Genomic DNA, 17,520 nt, shown 5'->3' with positions numbered 1-17,520 from the left:
CCTGAACAATCAGCTGGATGTCAACCAATCAGGCTTCAAGCAAGGGCATTCATCTGAGACTGCATTGCTGTCGGTCACCGAAGCCCTGCAGATCGCTAAAGCTGCTTCCAAATCATCAGTCCTTATCCTTCTGGACCTGTCTGCTGCATTCGACACTGTGAATCATTAGATCCTTCTGTCCACCCTCTCATCACTGGGCATCACTGGAACTTCCCTCCACTGGTTTGAGTCCTATCTCACAGGTAGGTCCTTCAGGGTCGCATGGAGAGGCGAGGTATCCAAAGCACATCAGCTGACCTCGGGAGTTCCCCAGGGTTCAGTGCTTGGTCCACTCCTCCTCTCCATTTACACCACATCACTGGGAGCAATCATACAGGCACATGGATTCTCTTACCATTGCTATGCTGATAACACCCAGCTCTGCCTCTCATTTCAACCAGTACCTGCACCAATCTCAAGCTGTCTAGCTGATATCTCGGCATGGATGAAGGAACAACACCTGCAGCTCAAACTGGCTAAGACGGAGCTTAAAAAAAAATCATTTTCTTTCAAATTCCTGCTTATCTGGCTACCCCATGCAATGTCTGAATTTTGTATTTTGAACACTTGCGTTGTTTATGCCTCTTCACGGTGACTCGCTTGGTTTAGTCCTCAGTTGTGAGTCGCTTTGGATAAAAAGCGTCTGCTAAATGACTAAATGTAAATGTGTGTACTCAAACTGAACAAAAAAAATGGGATCACATTACTGTGAATTCATAATTTTATGTACCCAACTGTTGCTACACATACACAAAATTCACATTCACTCATTGGCAAAAGTCTGCAGCATACTGTTCTTCTCTTCTTAGGTCCTTGGGCTGCACAATGTTTGTTGACCGCAAACAGAAATCACTTAACGGTAACTGTTTTTTTGTTTGTTTTTTTAAAGGCAGCAAGATGGCTGAAATTTATGATGCACATTTAAATACTTCTCTGCTTGGCAGAGTTAAAAACTTTTGAGAATAAAATTTAAATAATCCTCTCATAGCCCCGGCCTTTCATGGGTATTTCCACAAAATGTTCCCAATCTTCTGCAATTTCCTCTCTTCCTAGAAGACTATATTTGCATTTCAAAACAGCAAGTTCACAATGGATTTTAAACCACACTAGAAGTCTTTTTAAAGCCGTCCAATCAATTCACTCCCATTTCCATGTCTGTGAATCCATAAAGGTCTACTACAAGTTCCCATAACGAGGTTGAGGGCAACTCTGACTCTGAGGGCTTCATTCAGACTGACAGCGGGATCGGGCTGTCTCCTCGGTCAGAGCCTGTGCGGAGTAAGGAGGGCGAGAGGGGTCAGTCCTCTTTTGGCTCCTGCCGCACACGGGCCCCGAGTTCTCCTATGTGGAGCAGGGATCTGCTGTGGTTCTCCTCATGAAGGTTCTTATCAGCTCCAGCTGGCGTTGTGCAGTTCGTCTCTGAGCCAAACGGGCAGAGGCTGACCCAGACGTTTAAACATCCTGAGTAACTCCACGTTCTGCTCGCGGTAATACTCTGACAGAAACGTCCTTGACTGGAAGAATGGGAAGAAAACAAAATGGGAGTTACACACAAATATATATATGGAAGCCCATTTCCATCACATAAGAATAAAAAACATGCTTCAGTAAACCATAATCATGACATAAAAAGTCAAAATTATAAGATACTAAGTCATAATCACGAGATAAAATCATAATTGTGACATACTGCAAGTCAAAATTACATTAAAAACGGGAACATTATGACAGCATCAAAATAGACTCTCAAGACTGTCATAATTTTGGCTTTTTATGTCAATTTTGAAAATCTCAATTGAGTCATCATTTTGTCTTTTTTGTTATGAATTATTATCTTATAATTGACTAACTGTACGAATGTATGTCGATTGACTCTCCAAAATCATAATTGTGACAAGTCAATTATAATGCTAAGTCTTAATTATGAGATTATGAAAATTATGAGACGCCAAGTCTATGACTGAAAATTATAAAAACAATTATGGCATAAAAAGTAAAAATGATGAGATACTAAGTCAATTATGGCATACTAATTCTTAATTATGAGGTAAAAGGTGTAAATTGACAAAAAGTCAAGACATGAAAAATTGACAAACTTGATATAAAATCATAAATATGACATGGAAATTTGGTGCCATTAAAAAAAAACAAAAAAACTTTGGTACATCATAATTATGAGATGAATTCTGCTCTATTTTGACTTGATTTCTAACCGACTCTTTCTCAACTGTGCTGCTGAACTATAGAGGAAAACAGGACTAAATAAACTTCACTGGCTTGGCTATAATTGAAATGCGATGTCTATTTCTGTTCAGTTCGAGTATCTTATCTCCATATCTGGAGCTCTAACATTGAGAAGTGAGCTGTACCTCCAGGCTCATGTCTGGATATTTCCTTCCTTTGCTCTTTCCCAGACAGCGAGTGCGTCCTGCCTCCAGTTTCTGACACCAGAAACCTTTACTCTCGTCAAACCTTTCAACAGAGAGCAGAGAGAGGGTCACTTTTCCTATAGTAAGACTTTTGAAAACAAACACTCATGTACATGCATTCCAAGACTTCAGCAATAAATAAAAATGTATTAAGGTTTTTACATTATATTTATAACAGTAATACATAAGGTTGAGCTTGAGATCCTTTCTATCTAAACCGGATATATCTTGAACGTTTTGTACGCAGTATTATCAGCACAGCCACACACCACCAAAACAATGATCTTCCACAAAAAAGCATGCAGTTTTATTTTTATCCACTAAATGGCTAAAAGTTACATAGTGTATCTTTAAGTAAAATGTGACCAATTAGCATCCAGGACTGGAACTACTGTATCAGTTTTGTAATAAATATAGTTTTATTAAAGGAGCAGTTTTTTTTTTTTTTTTTTTTGCTGATAATTTACTCACCCCCATGTCATCCAAGATATCCATGACATTCTTTCTTCAGTCGAAAAGAAATGAAGGTTTTTGATGAAAACATTCCAGCATTTTTCTCCATATAATGCATTTTGCTGGGCACCAAACGGTTCAACGAATCTTTTTCGTGTCATTTGGTTCATTCAACGAACGAAATGAACAAATTGACTCGGGAAAAGATTCATTCATTTTGATAAATGAGTTCAAACAGGAGAGTCACGAACGCGCATCACAGAACAGAGCAAGGCGACCATTTGAGCTTATAAAACTTAAACTTTGTTATTTTGTTTTTAAAATGAGCGATCGTTTTACTTGATAAGACCCTTATTCATCGTCTGGAATCGTTTAAAGCCCTTTAAACAGTTTGCACTGAAACTGTCTTTTGGACTTTGAACCGTTTGGTTCCCATTGAAGTCCATTATATGGAGAAAAATGCTGGAATGTTTTCATCAAAAACCTTCATTTCTTTTCGACTGAAGAAAGAAAGACAAGGACATTTTGGATGACATGGGGGTGAGTAAATTATCAGCAAAAGTTTTTTTTAAAAGTGAACTACTGTAAGCGCTCTTGGATTGAGAAGGTGTGTAATTAGGAGGAGAGCTCGTACGTCAGAGCCTGTGTGTAGTTGAAGTACGGTGTGACTCCCAGGAACTTCTGAATCCCATCCATCATCTGAGCAGGACTGGAGCGCAGCTGCACACCATCCACGATCAACAGCTGTTCACAGGATAAAACGCACATCACACACACTCATGCAGCTCCACACTTCTGCTCAGGAACGCTATCAGATGTTTTTTGAACGAGTGCAGGTTCACTGAAGACTCAAATGTGTGTGTGTGTGCATTCATTACTTGTTTGTGTGAATATTCTAGGTTATTTCTCAACATAAATATAAAGCTGTTGATAACAGATGCTGACAACTCAAGTTTTCATTCATGTGAATAATTTAACACAGATTACAGTAATACACTTATAAATGAACCATGATTATCAACTAGTAGTCTTAAGATAACTTAAAAAATGCAAAACAAGCATCAAGATTCTTTCATCGAAATCATTTCTAGATTTTATGAATACAGATTGGGGTCAGTAAGATTTATTATTTTATTTTTGAAGAAGAAGAAATTAATATGTTCATTCATTGATCAAGTTTCTATTTTTTCCCTCTGAACATTTACCCCAAAAAAATCTAAAAATAAAAATTCTAAAAATTAATCTGAAGACTAAAGTAATGGCTGTGGAAAATTTAGCTTTGCCACCACAGGAATAAATTACATTTTAAAGTTTATTAAAACAGAAAACAGTTATTTTTAACTAATAATATTTCACAATATGAATGAAATTGTTTTCATTACTGTAGTGTATTTTCGAACAAATAAATACAGCCTTAGTGAGCAAAAACAATAAAAAAATCTTACCAACTCCAAACTTTTGTATGTAAATGTAACATATTTTTATAGTTATGCCAAGCTCAAAAATATCTTATTGATTTTTTATATTTTTCATTAATTAAGATTTTATTCATTCAAGTACCTGCCTTCCGCTAAAAAGATATGCATTTAAACTTAGGTTAACAGCTTTTATGTGTGCTGTGCAGTGACTCACAGTATCCAGCTGAACCAGTGTTGTGTGTTTTACCCCTGCTAGCATCATCTATTTACACATGTTTTGAACACAATTGACTTCCAGAACTAAAAAGAAGGACAGTTACATCATAGCATGACATAACTGCTGACTAAGATGAAAAGAGTTCTTATAAGAGGTAAATCTTTTGTGTTCACACCTGGCTAGGTCAATAGTGGTTAAACTAGAAGTCAGCTGTAGGCGTGCGTGCACACACACACACCTGACTGGGCTGGTAGTGATGTACCCAGCGCTCCAGGTGACTGCTGTAGGCTCCAGGCTGAAGACAGCGCCGGTGCAGAGACAGCAGAGCTGCGGGAGAGGACGGCCCAGCGGAGATCACCTCGTGAAACGTGTAGTTTAGAGCCACAGGATCCTGATGAGCCCTCTGATGCTGGTGGAGAGAGAGTGACAGCAGTTGTAAACAGTAAACTTCTAATGTGTCACTGGAGGAGGATGTCTATAATATCTGGAAAACGCTCTCTATGATGGCCCTGCGAAACGCTCTTTCGTTCTTTGCTTAGAGGTAAAAAAAAAAATAATAATAAATTGAAATACGTGACCATAGTATACTGTTAGTGAACCGCTTTACAGTATTAAAAACAGAGTCAGTCAGTGTTGCTTTCGTTTTGATTAGTAATATTTTTTGTACTATAAGGGCAGCTCTCCAGTGTATTCATGTTATTACAGGGGTCAGTCGTTGCCTAATGGTTAGAGAGTCTGACTTGTAACCCAAAGGTTGCCAGTTCCATTCTCAATCCCAGCAGGAATGTGAATGAACAGTCCTCTCTTCTGTGCTATATATATATATATATATATATATATACACACACACACACACACCGGTGAAAAGTTTTAGATCGGTAAGATTTTTTATGTTTTTAAAAGAAGACTCTTCTGCTCACCAAGGCTGCAATTATTTGATAAAAAAATACAAAAAAAAAAAAACAGTAATATTGTGAAATATTATTACAATTTAAAACAGCATTTTTTATGTGAATGTATAGTGAAGTGTAATTTATTCCTGTGATCAAAGCTGAATTTACAGCATCATTACTCCAGTCTTCAGTGTCACATTATCCTACAGAAATCATTATAATATGATGCTCAAGAAACATTTATGAATATTATCCATGTTGTAAAAGTTTTTTACATTTTTATTTCAGGATTCTTTGATGAATAGAAAGTTCATAAGAACAGAATTGATCTAAAATGGAAAGCTTTTGTAACATTAATCACTACCATTCAAAAGTTTGGGGTCAGTAAGAATTTTTTTTTTTTTTTTTTTTTGGGGAAAGAAATTAGAAAATACTTTTATTCATCAAGGATGAGTTAAATTGATCAAAAGTTACAGTAAAGACATTTATAATGTTAGAAAAGATTATATTTTAAATAAATGCTGTTCTTTTGAACTTTCTTATTCATCATAGAATTGTGGGGGAAAAAAAGGTACATGACTGTTTTCAACATTGAAAATAATAATTAGTTTTTTGAGCATAAAATCAGCATATTGGAATGATTTCTGAAGGATCATGCGACACTGAAAACTGATGTGTAATCAGCAACAGTAATGATGTTGAAAATTCAGCTTTCAAATTACATTTTAAAATATATTAAAAAAGAAAACAGTCATTTTAAATTGTCATAACATCTCACAATATTACGGTACTGTTTGTCATTTTTTTTCATCAAATAAAGCAGCCTTGGTGAGCAGAAGAGACTTCATTTAAAAACATAAAAAAATCTTACTGATCTAAAACTTTTGACCGGTAGTGTGTATATATATATATATATATATATATATTGGGGCCTTTCTCATTCCCATTTGTCTCACTTGCAGTTGCATGTGATTTGATGTGAATCTACCATCTTTCCTTATGGGTAGGCATTAAGTTCTGTTGCAAGGTGTTTTTTTAACCAATCATCTAAACTTTAAATGTCATGTGACTAATGACTCTAGAGACAGAAGAAATGAATAGCTGTGTCTGAAAGCTTTGCCATCTGACTTGTTGCCTCGCTGCCTTATCAGGCAAACACTTTGCAGGCTGCGTTTGCACATGTACTATAGGTGATTTTGGACAGACTTTTGGAAACGTTGGTCAAAAACGTATATATATACACAAACGGACCACCAACTGCAACTTTCAGATGCCATCGTTATTTTATCTCTCAACTGTCACATAAGGGAAAGCACAGGATTAAGGGATATCAAATGCAGTGAGGGGTACATCTATGCTGCCTTCAAATACCGATCAGATGAAGGTTTCTCGGGAGAATTCAAGTAAAGCTAACATTGGATTCAGACGTGCATTGATGCCTTGAGGGCAATGTCCCATCAAAGGCATCAGACAGAAATTTTTCCGTTTCCAATGAAAATATATGTCAATTTTACATCAGACGATGTAGTCATGACATCTACCAGCAGGGGCTAACCGAGTCATGCTAACTAACCAGCTAAACCTTGATCCTCTGGTGTCTTGTGTTCACAAACGCACCTGATACCAGGAATACGCCCGGTCAGCAGGGTTGATGAGGATAGAGATGATTTTGGCTCTTGGTAAGAGGGCAGCTGCTCTCTTCGGGGCAGTTTCAGTGTCAAAATAGTTTGCGCTCTTCTCAAACAGGAAGTCTGTGCTCACATTTGAGGGTACAGGGAAAAAATCCATATACCTGAGACAAGACACAGGGACAGAATTAGCTTGCACAATGAAGCAAACGGCAAATCCTATACCAGTAAAATATTAAGAAGGGAATAATGATGTTTGTTTTAAACATTCCTATGCAGGTGTTCTGAGTGTTTGTTAAGGCATTCCTATCGAAAGTTTACAGAACTCATTTGACCATTTATTTTGTCTACCTTGCAAAACCACATGTCTGATGACTTTGAAAAGTAATAGCTTGTTTTTTTAACCAGCGACATTTTTTTACCCAACATATCAGCATTAATAACAATAGTCATGCTTTCTGAGGCACAATGTACTCACTAAAATATAAAATTTAGGACACATTTAAACCAAAAAGGAGTTCTGTCAGTGCAATGTGAGTGAAGCTTTGCAAATGAAACAAAGAGCATGAGGCATGGATGGAGTTTCCATGGTTACCAGTCAATGCCTCGCTGATAGTTTGGTCCGCTGAAGAACTGCACCTCCTCAAAGGTGACTGTGCTGGGGAAGCTGCTGGTAATGGCAGGATGAAGGGCAAGAAACGAGTGCAGTGCGGTTGTTCCTGCGGAAAGATCATGACACTAGAATACAATGCCGCATCAAGCTGTTTTAGTCAAATATGAATCACATTTCTTGGAAACATTCTGTGTTCCGTGACTTGTATGCCAAATGCGTCCTACATCATAAAGCCTGGCTAATCGCTGGATTGTAATTTAGTTTCTTATGGTTTATAAGACTTCAACATACTTAAAGAGACACTGGTTAGACACTTATGTTACTGCAAACAAACTCACATTTATGTTCAAAACAGAATTGATTTTTAACCAAAAAAAAAAAGAAGAATAGATTTTGATATTTTGTGTTACCGGTCTTCTGAGGGCCAATCACTAGAAACTTGGGCAGTCTGTCACAGGTCTTCTCTTTGGACCAGATGTCTTTGTGTCTCTTGTCATGACATGGGTTCTGTTCATCAGGATAAGTATTTGTAAGTATAATGTGAGCATAAATGAATATGAGACAAATAATACAAATTACTTAGTACAAAAAGTACAGTAAATGTCCCTGTTCATTATGTAAACAGCATTTTAATTCAAGGATCTTTAACAGAGGATCCACAGGTACGCATCTAACATAGTAGTTTTTTTGTTAAATACTATGTGTGTGTGTGTGTGTGTGTGTGTGTACATATATACTGTACACACACCCATTTATGCATGCATATCCACCTTATTTTTCAGGTAAGTCGACACTGCCATTTGTAATTTTAATGTGTCTGGTGTCTTCCAGTGTGATTTACTTCCAGTTATTTTTAGCTGTACAAAACAGCTTGTTATGCTGCTTTATATCGCAAACTGGTATTTCTTACCACATTATTTTAATGTATTGTCTTTATTTATAAGTACAATGTACACACACAGAATATATATATATATATATATATATGTGTGTGTGTGTCTATGTATTTACATATATATATATATATATACACAAACCTTTTAGTTACTATTTACTACTATTTGACTATTTAAATCCAAACAGCCACTTTATGTTTAGAACAAAAGTGAAACAAAAGTAATTTAAAATTAGATATTACAATTTATAAAATAAAGTTTTTTTTATATATTGCTCACTTTACTACTGATTTTGGGGTGAAATGTGTCATTTTTGGCACAGTTGACAGCCTCCACAACAAATAAGAGATTCATTAATAACCATGAAAATGTAAGTGCACCAACCTGCCACAAGGGGTCTCTCTCATCAGGGAAAATCTGGAAGTATTTGTGAGCGAGTCTGACAGGCGGCAGAGTCTGCAGGCGCAGGTGAGTCCAGCACTGCACAAACCTCACCAACGACTCAAAGGTGTACAGGCCCAGCCGGTCGTTGCCATAGTTTGACAGGTGAGTCATGAATATACTAACCTAGCCATGGGAGAGGACGGGAACAAGTGGGTCAAAAAACAAACATTTATTGCATAATTATTGGGTTAGAGTGTCTTTGTGGGTGTGACACTAACCGGATTGAGCAGCACCGTAAGAAACAGCTCACCACCACGGATGCTTTTGTCCAGCTCCTGAGGGCCTCCTGGGTAATCTTTGTAGAAGATGGTGTGTGTGAAAAGCCCACATGTCTGCCTGGGGAGAACCTGATACACAAAGCCACACACAACTTAGTAAAGTCAAATTACACTAACAGAAATAAGAGCATTCTTGGGTAATCATTTCTTTATTAAAAATACGTTTGTAACATTACAATAAGGCTTGATTTGTTAATATTAGTTAATGCATTAGGTATCAGGTACTAAAAATGAACAATTTTAACAGCTTTATTCTAGGTTAATGATCATTTAAATTAAAATATTGTTCATTGTTACCTTATGTTTGTTCATTATTATTAACTTAAAAAATTAAAATTGTATTTAAAAAAAGAAAAAGAGCAAAAGGCACCACGGGCCAAAAGTTGTTATCAATGTAAAATTTGTGTGGAAATCATTATTCCCCAAATACTTTTATACAGAAAAGATGCATTAAATAGATCAGAAGTGGTAAAGACATTTATAATGTTACAAAATATTTTTCAATAAATGCTGTTGAAGCATTGAACTTTCTATTCTAAAAAAGTATCATGTTTCCACAAAAATATTAAGCCGCAAAAACAGTTTTAAAGATTGATAATAAGAAGAACCATTATTAATAATTGTGCACCAAATTAGCATATTACAATGATTTCTAAAGCGTCAGGCTTCTGGAAATACAGCTTGCCATCACAAAAATAAAATACATTTTAAAACAATATATATTAAAATAAAAAAAAAACAGTTCATTTAAATTTTAGTGTTGTAATAATATTTCACAATACTACTGTTTTTACTGTATTACCAAATAAATACAGCCTTGGTGAGCACAAGTGACTTCTTAGAAAAACAATACAAAAATCTTATTTCAAACTTCAGTGTTTAGGAATTTGCATTAATCTTGAATAATATATGCTGTAAAAAGCATTGTTGTTGAATATGACATCTACTGCACCTTGATGTGTTACCACTACGTTAAAAAAAAGTATTCAACTGCAGGAAAATATATAAAACTTCTGGGTTAAGGTGTGCCACCATACCCAAAATCACATGATTGACAATACCTGCCCTTGTTGACATTGTCCGCTGTTCTGACGTCACATTCTGACGTCTTTGGTATCAAGTAAAAAACAAATGTAGCGCTGCAATCTGTTGCATTCAGTCTAGTTGTTTTGCTAGATGCAACCAAGCATCTTATGTAAACGCCCCCTGAGAATGAGAAACATGTTTGACCGAGTCAGGTGAACTTGGGTTCCTACCTGAATGCCGTTGTGTATGAATCCCCTACGGTAGCGGGCAGGCCTGAGATGAGGATACTCCTCTGTGCTGGTCACCTTGATGCCCCATACACTCTTCCAGGCATCATAAAGCTGACTGTGCACAGGGTAAACTCCTGAGTGATGGGGGGCTACAGCGTAACCCATGTCTGTGGGGATCCCATGCTCCTAAACGAGACACAACTTGGGATTACTTTCTAGTCATGCAAAATCAAACAAATTCTTGTGGAACAAATAAACCGATCAGAATCAAGAATTCAACAGCATATTATTTGGGATGCACTGTATCAGGGCAGATTCGGACCTGTGCAAACTGTCTATTAAGTCTCATCTGTTCTGCGAGCACGCTGACGTTGTGGAAGAGATGAGGTTGCATGTGGCTCCACATGTGTGGGAACCACCAGAACTCCTGCCGGTGTCGGAGCAGCGTGTCGTCACCCTCATCTTCCTCATCTGTCCCTGAAAAGTGAGACCAAATAGAGACAAAGAATGCATGTGTGGAGGTGGAGATAGATTTGACCTGGTTAACTCATGTAATAACTTTATCATACTGTACCTGTATGAAAAAACTTGCCAGAGAATCCCAGGTTGAAGGTGAAATTAGGTACCAGAGAACGAAGTTTATTCTGTGTGTGAAGCAGTGCCTAGTGAGAAGATGAAGAAGAAAAAAAAATAATAATAATTTCAACTGGTTCAATATACATCATTTTATAGTGTGCATTTGACACGATGAGCTGCTACTGCGGATTTTTATTTTGGGTATATTATGAAGCTATTGTAGGTTACAACTAATGGTGGGTGGTACAGTATGAATGTATCACAATATGAGTCACAGTGATGATATCTTGCACAACAGTTATTTTTGCTGGATTTAAAAAAAAAAATGTTGACAGTAAATACCCTTGTGTTAAAACTAATTTGGATAATCCAGTCAACTAAAAAAAAAAAATAAAAAAAATAAAGTCATTTTCTCTCTTTTTATAAGATTTAAAGGGGTGATGAACTGAGAAATCAAATTTTCCTTGAGCTTTTGACATCTAAGAGGTCATCATATTATAAGAATATCCTGTAAGTTTCAGAACTGAAAACGGCCTTGTTAGTCCAATAAAAGCTTTCATTGAGACGAGCCTCAGCAAACGACTCATTTTTAAAAGTGGGGGAACTATGACATCAAAGAGGATAAAACACCACCCCCGCAGAAGAAGATCAACTGCCGGTTTAGCCTCGCCCACCGATTTGCGCATTTCACGCTTAGCTAAATAACATAGATGCCTACCTCATGATGACAAACCAGATCGAGCTACCGGGCAATACAAAATATAGTGCAGTGCCTGGTTGTGGAAGACAGTCCTATTCATTATACATAACCTATTCATTTTGAAGTGAACCAAGTGAACGTCATAAGTTGACCTCAGACAACAATATAATAAAATTTAAAAAGCCAGTTCATGACCCCTTTAATGTTACTGTGTATTGACAAAAAAAAGTTTCTGACTGGGTGGGTCACATTTAAAGTTGTGACCGCACATCAGTTCTAAATGTATAAATGTGGCAAACAAACATAAACAGCTAAACTTTAAATTCAAAAGAGTACATTTTAAAGAATGTTGTTAATCACAGTTGACGGCACCCACTGACTTCCATTGTTCTTCCAAAGTCAATACAAAGGTTGCTGTCAATTGTCTAATTAACCACATTCTTTAAAATATCTTCTTTTGTGTTCAGCAGAAGAGAGAAACAATCCTGGGCAGTCCTAGTCAACCAAGTATATTGTTTTGTTATTTTACAGATGCAGGTTGGAGAAGAGTATAAAAGAGGGCAGGTCTTGCAGAAACAAGAAAGGCAATGAAGGTAAAGGGTGAGAAGAAATAATAAAAGAAAAGGATAAGAGAGAAAAATGAGAGAGAAATGTGAAGCTGAAAACCTCAGGCATGACATTGCTTTTGGTGTGCTGGGCCGCACAGAAACCCCTATGAGAACTTATCTGCTCAAATTAAAAAGTGAGCCAGTCTAATTAGCCCCATGCTAGCCTTCAGCAATAGCCTCCTTTCACTCTGAGGAGATGAGAGAGAGAGAGGGGGGGGAGAGAGAGAGACAGAGAAAGAAAAAGAATGCCATGCTCCAATGCATTACAAACAAGCACTCCCTCTCGCACAATAATCAGGGCTCTCTACAAACAACGACAGAGAGAATACATCTCCCTGATCCGTATTAACCGTGCTAATTCATTAGCTTCATTTCAGTCATGGAGGAGCTCTGGGAGTGTGATGGCAGTCAAAGAGAAGCTCTGAGAGTAAAAAGAGCTTGGATTATTCAAACAAAATATACCTTTGATGGAAGACAAACTGGGTCAGGACTGATTGATGTCTGATTCTCTAACAACCCCTTTCAAAAACAGACAATTTCATATCAACAAACTAGTTTTTTTTTCGTTTTTCCAAGGTTTTCCTTTATGGTTTCCTTTGCTAGCGTGTTGTGGGTGGCTGCACACTGACTCCCACCCCCAAGTCTCTATGATATTCCGGTCACTAGATTTGGCTGAATTCTTTGTCTCATTTAAAGTCAATTGTTTTTGATAGTTTCCATTTGCCAGAACAAAAAAAATCATAATCTTAGACGATCTGCACAAACTAGAAGGAGCGGGTAGAAGTTGCTAGTGCACAAGCAAGCTATAACGCAATCATTAAAACTGCATAACGTTTCTAAGAAAAATGACAAACCCATGAAGAGGTACTGATAATCTACTCAATCCATTTTTCGATCATCATTCTGAATACGATCAAGACGCAGTCTTTGACAAAAATCTGATTTTATCTGCTTTTTGATTTGATTTTTTTTCAAATGAAATTTACCCACAATCAAGTGTTGATAAAAACAAATGAAGCTAAAAAAATTTTATTTTTTATTTTTTTTTTTTACTTTTTTAAAGCAGAGGCTTCTTTAAATATATTGGCTGTTAACATATACAAAAATATTCTGGGGGCCAAGAACTTTTTGTGAATATGATAAAAAAATGTAAAAATAAAAATCACACTCAATGGTTGAACCTTTGAAAATGAAAATTAAGACTGTCATAAATATAAGTATTGTCATTTTTCTCATGTACTTGATAGTCATATTTATATGTAATCAGAAAACTATTGGCCAAATTGTGTAGCACAGCAAACCTGGAGCATTTTGCAAATAGTACATTTTATCAGAAAAAAAATACAGTGAATCGATTTTCCCCCTCAAATCATGTAGCCCTACTGCAAAATATGAGCAATAGTAACAGTGATGCTTGTCTTATCAAGCACATTTATCCAATACATTTTAAGGCTCTTACCTCAACATCCGCCACTTTCATGCGCGTCCCCTCCTTCCCAACAAAGATGTCATCCACGTCCACCAGCAAAAATCTGTCCAGTGACAAGCTGAGCCTCCTGCCAGTTAAATACCCCACAGCATCCACAAACAGCAGCTTGTGCAGCCAAAACGACAAGCTTCCACCAAAGAACACCCGCTGAATCCCATCGTGAAGACCTAGGTCCTGCACAACCGTAGCTAGCAGCGTTCTCTGTTGGTGTGAGTGTGTTGGGAGCTGATTGGGTTCTGCTGGTCTGGGGCTAGCTAACAGCACAGGCTCATAGGTGCTGTGGTTGGACAGGAAGGTGGTCCAGTTGTCTGCAGGTAGAGGGCCAGGTTCCAGCTCATTGGGTTTGGTGATGTAGAGTAGGGGTGCAACAGGGTTGACTCTGTAATCCCAAAGTGGCAGGTTTGAACGCAAGAACAGAGGGAAGCCTCTGAGCTGAGCGCTGGATGGTGAGTTTTCATTTGCCCGGTAGAAGCCGATGATTCCCACTCCATAGTCTTGGCAGTATTTATCCAATAACTGGCGGTTCCACAAGTCCAAGTTGACGTACTTGAGCAGGTTCTCATAGACGATGAGCGTGTATCGGCCACGACCTCGCCAAGCCAGAGGAGGCATGTCCCCTTTCCCCGGTGCAATTTCAGTGCGGTAATGAAAGCGACTTGACTCTAAGATGGCAACAATCTCTTGTCCGAGTTGGGAGTAGATGCTTTCCACAAAGAGTAACACCACAGGCTCAGTCCGAGAGGTGTCTGCTGTTCTCGGCGAGTGTCGCCGCTGGCTGATCTGAGATGGCAGGAACAGTGGAGCCCTTTGTCCGCCACCAACTACCGACGTAGCTACACAGTCCCCCAGTGGTAGCGGAAGAGGGGCCTCCTTGATCTTGGGTCCAGCAGTGACGTGATAAGCCAGGTAGGCCATGGAGAGTAGACAGAAGAGAATGAGTGCAAGGATCAGGCGGTGGAGACCTTGGTGCCTGATTACTCGTGACAACTTCCTCACTCCAGCCATAGCTGTCTTGACCAAGTGGGTGACGGGGACAGAGAGAGGGTGGCGCCTCACTCTGGTAGGGAGGTACAATAAAAACAGGGCAGGAATTAAACGGCAATGAATTTGCCCTGCCAGGAAACAACCATTGAATCTAGGTCACCATGGCCCCCATAGCCTGCGACGGAGTCGCCACTCCGGTGTCTCTGTTTTTGTATCGTACTCCTCCCGTCCATATAATGACCCTACACCTAAGCAGCTGGAGGCATCATGTGAAAACACAGCTCAACTGTTTGTTCTTTAGAGTGTTGTTGCTTTGGCTTGAAACCCTCAGCATGCATCTGCTTGAACAAACCAGGTGTCAGAGAACAGTCATCTAGCAGAACCACATGTTCATCCTAAAAGAAAAATGAGAATGAGGGAAAACAAAAGATTAAAAGGTTAGAAGGATTAGAACTAAATTTGTTTACTTTATGGCTGGAATACACTACACAACTTTTTCTCAGGTGTTTTTGCCACTATTCGCAGTCAGGGAGAAGTTGAAGCTAGTTGCCTAAAGTCAGAGCCATTCTGTAGATTTTGTGTAGTCAGAGTTGACAGATATTGCATAAAATGCAGTATGATGTTTAGACTTGAAGTCATGTAGTGGATCCCAGCATTTAAAGACATATGTATCTGTCTCCCTCATATTGTTCTGAAAGCACCTGTGTTTCTTTTTTCCTTTTTGGGGGAGGGAGACAAAGGGAGAAATATACTGTTTGCTCTTTCCAATGCAATTACAATGAATGACGAGTGACTTTTACAGCTTCAAAAAGGAAACAAAAAGCACCATGATGCTCCAGTCTCCATTCATTGGAGTTCTATGGAAAGGAGTGATCAATACATTATTCATACAGCTTTAGAACACATCAAACGACTGGTAGAAATTACAGCGAAATCGATGTAAAAAATATTTTTTCTTAAACAGTTTATGGCCTTCATCTGATAAAGAGCACTTTTTAATGCATTTAATCCATGTGTGACTTTACACGCTGTCAGATTATTAGCCATTACCAGTGTTCAGGCGTGTATGTAAACACACTCATTGACGAGAATATTCCTTTTTGGGTGAACTAATCCTTTAATGATATTAAGAGACGACATTTCTAGACTCTAGGTTTATATTCATGGTTACAGCATTAAATTTGTCCTGTACTTAAAACACTCACATAAATAACACAAAATAAACTGCTGCTATCTGAACTGCATCATGCACTTTCTTAACCTTTCAAATTTCAGGTCGTAGAGCTTCTCCCCATCCCAGGGGCCAACACATACAAGAAGGGGCTACAGAGTATCTCCACAGAGAGAGTAATGAAGATAAACCATCTGCTGATTTTCCATTAGATGACACACACAAACACATACTCACAAAAACACACTCCCTGCCCCATTAACACTCAATGTCCCCATCATCAAATCTCCCTTACCGTCTACATGAGACCTTTTCCCAGGGATCCCAAAATAACTCCTCCACCCCACACCATCCCTTAGTCATGATCCTCGGATATAGGCTTTCAGGTGTGACTAGAAATGTGTGAGAGTGCTAGTGCGTGTGCTACGTGCATACAAAAGAAGAGGGCGTCGAGTATGAAATGTTCAGTGCATAGTCTGTTTATCATGAGCTGCTTTCAGCTCTGTCGCGTCGTTCAATATCAAATGTGATTAAGTTTGGTAGATCCAACATTCACCTGTAGATACTGCAGAGAAACCTGATGCCGTGAGAAATTGAGTTCTAGTTAAGTAGGCCAAGCAACAACCCAAACAAGTAGCCATGCCACTGGCATTATCGCCTTTAACGCTGCAATATTAGCCTTTGCTAGCGTTACCTTTATTGGAATAAGTTAAAAAAAAAGTCCTGTATTCAAAAGGACACAGGGAAATATCACTGTGTTTGAATCATTGCATTAAGCTTCCATTAAGTAATGACTTAAAAATTTCTCAATGCCTAATAGTTAAAAAGTGCAGAACAAGCTTTGGATGTGAAGCAGTTTCTGCACCAGAGATCCAGTTCCATTAATGTGGCACATTTCAATGATTAATCTCGGGGGGGTGGGGGGAAGCAGAATGGCTGAGCGTGAAGAATTTCAGAGATAAAACATAAGCTGACTTAGCAGTTTTATAATATAATATACTGTACCATGAAAATGGATCTTTCCAATTGCCAAGAATAACATTGATACAGAACTTAGCAGAAGAAACTCTATGACAGGAACAAAGTCCACCACAATGCTGGTGCCTTATCATCTGAGGATGTTTCTTGACTTCATATGTAAGCTTTTGATGCACATGGTCTAGTCAAAGAGGCTTTTTGAGAAAAGCAATGCAGCCTGTGACCACAGCGTGGAGCGAGAGCTTTGTAGTGCAGCTCTATAGAGTCTAACGCAGAAGGGCAGAATCAGCTCAGCCCGAGGGGTGCCTGAGGGCCACCCGCGTCACGACACGCATAAGCAGATGATATTCTTCAAGAGTCCTTAACACGCTCTCTTCACACAGCACTCAGAAACACTTCGAGTGATTCAGCACACATATTCCGTTTGACTTCAGAGTTGACTTATGGTTC

The 17,520-nt window shown here is 38.3% G+C and overlaps 1 protein-coding gene across 3 annotated transcripts in view; it reads right to left on the bottom strand.

The window, feature by feature from the left end:
* Positions 1–746: 746 nt before the first annotated feature.
* ndst2b (N-deacetylase/N-sulfotransferase (heparan glucosaminyl) 2b) overlaps positions 747–17,520 on the bottom strand; it is a 67,464-nt gene continuing 50,690 nt past the window's right edge. For 2 of the 3 annotated variants that reach the window (XM_039665209.2, XM_039665211.2), the window contains exons 2-14: positions 13,908–15,316; positions 11,139–11,226; positions 10,887–11,041; positions 10,565–10,750; positions 9,249–9,377; positions 8,971–9,153; positions 8,101–8,197; positions 7,673–7,796; positions 7,067–7,241; positions 4,795–4,965; positions 3,556–3,665; positions 2,409–2,511; positions 747–1,553 (exon numbers count right to left, since the gene is read on the bottom strand). In XM_039665209.2, the coding sequence (XP_039521143.2) occupies positions 1,428–1,553; positions 2,409–2,511; positions 3,556–3,665; positions 4,795–4,965; positions 7,067–7,241; positions 7,673–7,796; positions 8,101–8,197; positions 8,971–9,153; positions 9,249–9,377; positions 10,565–10,750; positions 10,887–11,041; positions 11,139–11,226; positions 13,908–14,942 (2,682 nt within the window). In that variant the 5' untranslated portion in view covers positions 14,943–15,316 and the 3' untranslated portion in view covers positions 747–1,427. Of the gene's footprint in view, positions 1,554–2,408; positions 2,512–3,555; positions 3,666–4,794; positions 4,966–7,066; positions 7,242–7,672; positions 7,797–8,100; positions 8,198–8,970; positions 9,154–9,248; positions 9,378–10,564; positions 10,751–10,886; positions 11,042–11,138; positions 11,227–13,907; positions 15,317–16,387; positions 16,405–17,520 lie in introns of those variants that run through there. The other variant, XM_039665210.2, reaches the window with a different exon arrangement.

Source organism: Pimephales promelas, chromosome 17, assembly GCF_988280905.1.
Source record: "Pimephales promelas chromosome 17, fPimPro1.hap1.1, whole genome shotgun sequence".
Taxonomy (NCBI): Eukaryota; Metazoa; Chordata; class Actinopteri; order Cypriniformes; family Leuciscidae; genus Pimephales; species Pimephales promelas.
This window is presented reverse-complemented; position numbering and strand designations above follow the sequence as displayed.